Raw genomic sequence first — 9,132 nt, forward strand, 5'->3', positions numbered from 1 at the left:
TGTATATATGCTGGGGAGAACATTTATATTTTAGGATTATCATGTTTAATCAAGCATTGGCTCACCTGTAATGTTCACTGATTTAACTGAATATTTATTAAATGCTTATTTGGACTTGGAAGAATAACTCATAATTTATTGTTTATTGAGTGTCTACGAATCACACATATAATTAACGTTTTTTGCTTTCCTGGTCAAACTATATTTTTAGAGAAAATGAGCTGTTAATAAAATGTATTAAATTTTCTCTTCAATTTGTGTTGTGTGGATGTATTGTGATGGTTTGTTTGGACTCCTTCTACAGACCTGAAAAAAGGTAGAGTTAAACAAGCAGAGTTGGTAATCAATGAGTTAAATTATTACATTACTAATAAAGAATGTTTACCCAGGACAAATGTATATGTGATTATCAGAGAGATGATCTTACACCAGTGTCTCCAGTTTACAGAGAGGATCCTCCAGTCCAGCACAGAGCAGCGTCAAACCAGAATTTCCTAGTTTATTCCCAGTCAGATCCAGTTCTCTCAGGTGTGAGGGGTTTGATCTCAGAGCTGAAGCCAGAGCAGCACAACCTTCATCTGTGACTCCACAATCCCACAACCTGTAGAGAACAATGACACACCCTTCACTCTCTCAGTTCAGATCAGTTTAGCAGTGAATCGGTTATTAAAGAGAAAATACAAACTTAAAGCACAAATCAATGTTTGATTGATCATTGGACTGAGATCTTAAAATGTTGCAGATCTCAAAACATGATCATAAAGTCTTTTTTTTTTAGATCTGTACTAATACAGTAGGTATGGAGTAATGATTTGTTTTAATTATGTAAACAATATTTTAAAAACAGTCCCTGTAGAAAGATGAACGTAATGAACTTCAAGAATAAATCCAGCATGTTCTTCATTTCTCAGTTCAGAATGTGTTGAGATCGAGTCTGTTTAAAGTCAAGAGAATGAAATGTTCATGTTGGAAATAGAATATAAATCATGTCTAAACTGTACTCTTTGCTTAGAGCGGGAAGTTAAGAGACCACAGCTAACGTGAAATTTATGGTGAGAGAAGGAGGAAAGTCACCTCTGAACCAAAGATGATACCTAATAGGTCAGAACTCATCAAGGAGGATGGGCAGACATTTGAGTTTAAAATCTCAGAAGACGAACAAAGAATTAGACGAGATGACGATGAGCTGATTAGATGATCAGACAATCGAGGCCGACAAAGATCTGAGAAAATGGGTTAAAAGTTAATTCAAGCCATCTATACTCTCGTCTCACTCACTTTTCTTTCTTTTACTTAAGTTTCTTTTCGTTGAGACTCGTGTTCTAAGTTGACTTTACAGCCTTCAATCACCTCAAAACTTCAAGCTTCAGCCACGAGAAAGCCTCCACTTCCATCCATCCGCCAACACGCCACGCGATTGGCTTCCCAAGACGTCAATCAAAGACACAAGACTGTCAGCGAATCAAAGAACCTGGGAAATCGCCTCTCTACGAGCTACACCCGCAAGTAATACCTCCTGATTCTACCTGAACTGGTGCATTAAGATCTAATTTAATAACCCCGCCTAAGAAAAGATAGAAGGGTTAAATTAATGATTGATGGTTTGTTCAGGTCATCTGTTATAAATGCATATATTGCAAGAAACTTAGGATTTCATAATTTCACTCTCTTAAAACTCTCTCACTTTCTTTCTTTCTGCAACTCGTGTGAATGTGTGTGTGTTAGATATTAGTTTTATGTGTTAGAATAATCAATAAAGTTTTGATTGTATTTAAAGATGTGTTCTTGTGTTATGTGCTTATGAATTTAATGTCTTAAACTGCTGATCTATGTTACCTGGCTGTTAAATAGTGTTTTCACTATTTTTGGGATATTTATATCCGCTGCAGAGTTGATAGTTACCAACTGTTCATATGAATGCTGGACGTGTCATTTGTTTGGCCGTAAAATAAGTGACTCTTTAAAAATTTCCTATGACGTAATTAATAATTTCCTTAGAGCTAAATAGACCTGTTTTTCACTTTTTTAGCACAAGGGTCTGCAGCGCAGGGGGTCCGCCAATTAATGTATGATCACAAATAATGTTGGTTATACTTTATTTTAAGCTGTCCGTGTTGCAGTGTAATATATATATTTAAGTACTGAGTGATAATAATTAACTATATACTTACTATAGCAGTGGTTCCCAACCACGTTCCTGGAGGACCCCCAACAGTGCACATTTTGGATGTGTCCTTTGTCTGACACACCCACATCAGGTCTTGGAGTAGCTACTAATGAGCTGATGACCTGAATCAGGTGTGTTTGATTGAGGAGACATGCAAAATGTGCACTGTTGGGGGTCCTCCAGGAACGTGGTTGGGAACCACTGTACTATAGGGTTAGGGTTAAGATTAGGGTGGTTTAGGGTTAGTTGCATGTAATTATGCATAATTAATAAAAAAATACTATACATGTAACATGTAACTGTGTAACAAGGACACTGCAAAATATAGTGTTACCATATGTTTTGTTGAAAAAATTAAAACATGGGTAAAAAACAAAGTCAAATTTAAATATAATCACTCTCAAATTAAAATTAAATTAAAGAGTACCCTCAGTTGATACTGTAAAAATACGGGCAAAACAGATTTGGCAACGCTCTAAGAGTTTTTGTGTCTGAACTGAAATCTGGAACTGGAATCATATTAATAAAAACAGGATGACTAAAGGACTGTTGTTAAATGACATGCAATTAATTTTAAAATATATTGTATGATGTCTGATTATGATATGTTAGCCACTTGACAAAATAGTGTTGTCTCTGAGTCATGGTAAAAAACATTACTTGAATCAAGAAAACAAGAAATTCAAACAATATGACTAACCGTGTTACGCTGTATAACAATGATTAGTTTTTATTTGATAAATGTAGGGGGATTTCAGGGTGATTGGGACACTTTTTGCCATTGAGATGACTTGGAAAAAGTGTCCCAATCACCCTGAATTCACCCTATATCCAAACAGTTCTTCACCTGTCTAATAAATTAGCCTACATATTAAAGCATCTGTTGGAGCCATTTGTTGTAAAGTTGTTCTTGGCCACTGAGTGGCGCTGTGACACAGTATAATTGTACACTGTAAAAAAAAAAAAAAATCAGGTCTCCAATTGAAAAATGTTCTAGTGACTGATCACATCTACATTTTTTAGTTGGCCAAATTTAATTTCTGTGAATTAAATTGCATCAATTCACAGAAATTCAATTTGGCCAACTGAAAAATGTAGATGTGATCGGTCACTAGAAAATGTTCAATTGGAGACCTGAAATTTTTTTACAGTGTAGCACAGGTGTATCAAGAAGAAGTGTGCGTGTTGGTAATTGGGAAGAGCAAGGTGGATTGAAGTCATATGCTGTGTCTACAAGATATGTATGTACTTTCTTTGTCCATGTTTGTGAACAAGGAAAAGCCACATTATGAGAACGGCTTGTGATTTTGTGAACGCCTTGGAAACTGTTTTCATTGTTTGTTTGTTTTTTGTTTTGTTTTTGCGGGTGCGGTGAATTGTATAAAAAAAAAAATCGTAATAATCAAACAAAATCATAATAATTATTAATGTTAATAATAATATAGGGAGCCCACAACAACACTGTAAAAAATATTGTTGGTTTAACTTAAAAAAGTAAGTAACCTGGTTGCCTTAAAATTTCGAGTTCATTGAAATTAAAAATTTCAGATAATACAATGAAGGAAATTGGTTTAATAAATAGAAACTCAATATTATTGTATCTGAACCACATAAATTAAAAAATATTTTTGTGATAAATCATGAAAATAGCACAATTTGGCATGTTTCACTGCATTATTACAAATAAAACACAATTATGCAAAATGGTTAAAAAATCTTTTAATAATATTTGAATAAAGGGTGATGTCGATTCTCAAATGTTCATTGTATTAACTACATTTTTTAATTTCAATTAACTCAATTTTAAGGCAACCAGGTAAAAAATTTTTTACAGTGAACAATGACAACAAAACACATTCAGAAATATATTGTCCCCATTTTTTAATTAATAGATAATAACAAATAAAAAATGTTTGTGATATTTTGACCACTCAAATAGGAAATGTCCCCGGTTCTCTTACGAGAGGTTCTCTCGTATTGCGTAAGTTTCCTTAAGCATCGGAAAGTATTCTTTCTTCGAGATTTCTGAAAAACCCAAAATTATCCTTAATTTTGTAACATTGTCAACGCAGTGCGGCAGCCTGGCAGACCATAGCAGGCTTTTCCAGCGTGCTATTGGCTGCTCTGCTGGCAACTGCAGCAGCCTATCGGTGAGCCCGCGTGACGTGGCGACCAATGAGGGCGCTTCGCGCCCACCTGGCTTCATTTGCCTACAGGTGGGGCATGGCCACGTGTATATAAGCGGGGCTCACGGGCTGCGTATTCGGTTTTCTTTTCTTCAGCGAAGCCCTTCGCATCGCTGAATCTGGAACCCGCCGCCGTGATCGTGCAGACGAGCAAGCAGAGGACAGCGTGCCATTCGTGCCTGCTCTGCTATCCGGCAGCCCATATCCTTTTACGCTCAAGTGTTGTCGCCGCTGCGTCACACTTTTCTCAAAAAGAGCCGAGCGTTTGTTACAAAATGTCTCGTTCCACCTACGGCTCGTGTCACGCGCAGCTCAGTTCCGGGGACCGCCATGTGATCTGCGCTCTCTGCCTGGGCCGTGATCATGCCGCCGCCGCACTACTCGCCGGCGGATGCCCGGAGTGCGAGGAATTGACGATGTCGACCCTGCGGGCTCGACTCGATCAGTTCGATGACGACATCCCTCCAGTCCCTGCTAAGCCGCGCAGAAAGAAGCGCCGCTCGCAGCGGACTCCGGAGTTCGCAGAGAGAAGCTCGCCGGAACCCTTCCCGCCGGCTTCACTCTCGCCTTCCCCGCCCCCACCCCAGGCCGCCATTTCTGTTGCCGCCTCCGGGGATGAGGCGGATGCGGCCGCGGAACGCGCCGACAGCTGCTCCATCATGGCTTCTGACAGCGAGGACTGGTCTTCCGAGACCTCTTCAGTCCGGGCCTCCGGACGCTCTCGAGCGGGTGAGGACGCGGAACTGTTGCGCCTTCTCACCCGGGCTGTCGAGCAGCTAGGCCTCGAATGGGCCCCGCCCAAGGTGGCAGCGCCGAATCGACTTGACGGATGCTTCCTAAACAGTCGCCGCCGTGCGCCCACCTCCAGGACTGCACCTTTTCTGCCAGAGCTTCACGAGGAGCTCTCTGCATGTATGGGTGACCAACGGATACACGTTGACCTGCCCGAAGGGGTTATGAACACGATTTCACACTCTAGAGCCCCCTCGACGAGGCGGTTATATAGTTGTAAGTGGTCGGTGTTCACTGAGTGGTGTGTTTCCAAGGGATTGGACCCACAGCAATGTGGGGTCCAGCGGGTGCTCTCCTTCCTCCAGGAGCTTTTGGAACTGGGCAGGTCCCCTTCCACGCTCAAGGTGTATGTGGCGGCTATAGCAGCGTTCGCTCAGACGACGCTAGGTAGCACGCTAGGAAGGAACAAGCTCATCATCCGTTTCCTCAGAGGAGCCAGACGGATGAATCCCCCGCGGCCCCCATCGGTTCCTATATGGGATCTGGCCTTGGTCCTAGAGGCCCTGAAGGCTCATCCCTTTGAACCGCTCGAGACTGTGGAACCAAGGTTCCTTTCGCTAAAAACCGCGTTCCTGATAGCTCTGGCTTCAGTAAAACGCGTGGGGGATCTACACGCGCTCTCAGTGAGCCCGACGTGTATGGAGTTCGGCCCGAATGACTCCAAGGTCATTCTTAGGCCGAGGCATGGTTATGTCCCCAAAGCGATAGGCACTCCCTTCAGGGCGCAGATTGTCTCCCTCTCGGCTCTGCCAGCATCCGATGAGGGGGACGGTGGCAATGTCCTCTGCCCTGTCAGGGCATTGAGGGTTTATGTCACACGCTCCGCCGCCTTCAGGCGTTCTGAGCAGCTATTTGTTTCGTTTGGTGGGCGCACTAAAGGTCTCGCCTCCTCGAAACAGACCCTGTCCAGGTGGATAGTGGACGCGATTGCAACAGCATACGCTTCCAAACACCTGCAGTGCCCGCTAGGTGTCAGAGCACACTCCACTAGAGGCATGGCCTCTTCGTGGGCTTGGGCCAGAGGGATTTCCATCCACGATATCTGTATGGCGGCAGGCTGGGCCTCCCCGTCTACGTTCGTGAGATTTTACAATCTGGAAGTTCCTGCCTTACAGGCGAAAGTGTTATCAGTTTAATAGGGCTGTTGGTTCTGCCCAGTGATTCTGCGCAGACATAGCTCACATACTGGTAGTAAGTTCGGTACTAGGCTTATGTGAATTTGAAGGAGACCGGCGGTGCCGTTCCCTCATTTACGAGACAAGCTGTTATGAGTTTGAAGGATACCGGCGGTGCCGTTACCTCACTCATATAACAAGATATTGTGAATTTGAAGGCGACCGGCGTTGCCGTTCCCTCATTCATGAGACAAGGTGTGGCGAATTTGAAGGAGACCGGCAGGTGCCGTTCCCTCATTCATGGGACAGGGTGTTGTAACCACCCGTTGTAACCACCCGTCAGTTCGAATGAAGTGTCGGTATATGTGGTGGCCCGTTTTCCTTACCGGCCACCCTGCCCGAGCAGTGTTATGGTCCCCGGTTCCCTGGGATACATATGCTGTACGCGAGGCGCGCACGGCGTTGACAATGTGTTCCCGATGCGTAAGGAAACTTACGCAATACGAGAGAACCTCTCGTAAGAGAACGATACTCGGTTACTTAACGTAACCTCGGTTCTCTCTAGAAGAGGGAACGAGTATTGCGTTCCTTGCCGTGTGCCCCGCGGGCTTTTACGCTTCAGAACTACGAAAACCGAATACGCAGCCCGTGAGCCCCGCTTATATACACGTGGCCACGCCCCACGCAAATGAAGCCAGGTGGGCGCGAAGCGCTCTCATTGGTCGCCACGTCACGCGGGCTCACCGATAGGCTGCTGCAGTTGCCAGCAGAGCAGCCAATAGCACACCTGGAATAGCCTGCTATGGTCTGCCAGGCTGCCGCACTGCTTTGACAATGTTACAAAATTAAGGATAATTTTGGGTTTTTCAGAAATCTCGAAGAAAGAATACTTTCCGATGCATAAGGAAACTTACGCAATACTCGTTCCCTCTTCTAGAGAGAACCGAGGTTACGTTAAGTAACCGAGTATCGTTTTCATTTCAGAAATCTGGTCACCTTAACTTTGGTCACCCTTGGTTGTGTTTAAATGTGCTCTATAAATAAACATTCACTCAAGTACTCAGGTCAACAAAATATATAACATTGTTCTAGTGGTTTTTGGATATTTTAATCTAAAAATCTTACATAATGTGCCTTTAATTTAAGACTTGTTTATTATGTAATTATTTGCCCCATTTTAAATAAACTCTCTTTTTATAACTTTTTTTATGTTATAATTTTGAATATGATATACTATCATTTATCAAGTTCTGCGCGTGATCTACTGACGATACACAAATTAAAGAACAGACACAGCTGGATCATTTCCATAATGACCAACGCAATCTACCAAGAGCAGCGCAAATTAGCATCTGGTTTAAAGGGGTCATAAACTGCATTACTTTATTATTTTCTAATGTTTCCTGGGATACACTTATAATGTTAGTATCATTTTTACATCAAAAATTCTCTTAATTTAGAAATAAAAGACATTTTTCCTACCCTGATTTTAGCCCTATGCTCTGAATGGTCTGTTTGAAGGGGCGTGTCTGCTGTGAGACTTCAGTGAAAACACCCACGGCTGTGATTGGCTGACATCTTTCCATATTAATTAGCTGAACATGAAATGTTTAACTCTCTCAAATTTTTGCTATGACAGCATTATATTTAGATTGTGCCGTGGCATGAAAGGTTGCAGTGATGAGCATTGTAACCGATCACAGACACGTTGAGCGCATAAATGCAGTTATTTTGTCATTTCTGCACTTTCACGTATGCTCATCATAACTAACATTGCAAACACAATGTAGATACAAGATTCGTTGATTATTACGGGAGTTTTGGCGAGAGTCCAGAACTCACTGATAAACTCACAGTTTGATTGACAGCTCCAGTGATTGTAAAGGGAGCGTTCTTTGATCACTTTCTATATACACTCCGATCTGAGAAGATCTGGAGTGTTCAAGGAAAATTTGATTTCTTGTGAACTGAACGCAGCATTAGAACTGAGAAACTGTCCTGAACCCCAACACTGCACATTTTGGATGTCTCTCTCACACTGTAAAGCTGGGATTTCTATTTCCCAGCATGCTTTGCCATGACACTCAACACAGTATGCCAAAATGAAGTGTTATATTATGTTTTTTGTGTGCAAAATGAACGTTAAGTGGGAGATTTAGTAGTGCTAAATGTTTTTTTAATGCTAGTTTAGAAGAGTTTCTGTAATATTTTTTTTGTAGGGTTAGCATCATGGTGACGAGTGGAGCATGAACTTAGTTCGATAACAGATAAATGTTATATTTATTACTTAATATTGCTGTCCTCATTCAGCAAGTGCTATGCTAATGCTATCAAAACATTGTACAGCCAATTTGCAAGGTGGCATTTATTGAATTTAAAGCAATTTATACTTCTGCGTCGAGTGCACGCAGAAGGTACGGCGTGCCATACGCATAGACGCGTTGGATACACCGTACCCTGACGCGCACCTCTCCAAAAATGTAACAGCGTCAATTCTACGCGGACTGCAAGCGCTGTGATTGGTCTGCCAGAACCCCTCCCTCAGGTCAATAAATAAATAAAAAATCTGCGATAGGTGTGTGTGTGTGTCCAGAAATGGGATGATAGTTCCTTACGTCTGCTATAAACACAATATTTTGTAGTCCAGCGACTCTTTATGCTAGTAAATAAATACATACATCCACTGAGTATAGTTTATTTATTTTCTCATTAAAACCAAAGATGTTAATCAGTGATTGCATATCAAGAACAGGGACACATTAGGGTACATTTCGTGAATGAAGTCTCCGCAACAGCAATCGATTGCTCGAGCCACCGCTACTGAAAACAGCGCCACGAGCTCTGCATGATTTCACAAACACACTCCAGCGCC

The 9,132-nt window shown here is 42.2% G+C and overlaps 1 protein-coding gene across 1 annotated transcript in view; it reads right to left on the reverse strand.

The window, feature by feature from the left end:
* The window catches only part of LOC307119970 (NACHT, LRR and PYD domains-containing protein 3-like), a 333,135-nt gene that overhangs the window by 303,323 nt on the left and 20,680 nt on the right, over window positions 1-9,132 (reverse strand). The window contains exon 8 of the mRNA XM_079806747.1: window positions 428-601. Coding sequence (XP_079662873.1) covers window positions 428-601 — 174 coding nt within the window. The remainder of the gene's footprint in view (window positions 1-427; window positions 602-9,132) is intronic.

Source organism: Gobio gobio (assembly GCF_949357685.1).
Source record: "Gobio gobio genome assembly, chromosome: 23".
Taxonomy (NCBI): domain Eukaryota; kingdom Metazoa; phylum Chordata; class Actinopteri; order Cypriniformes; family Gobionidae; genus Gobio; species Gobio gobio.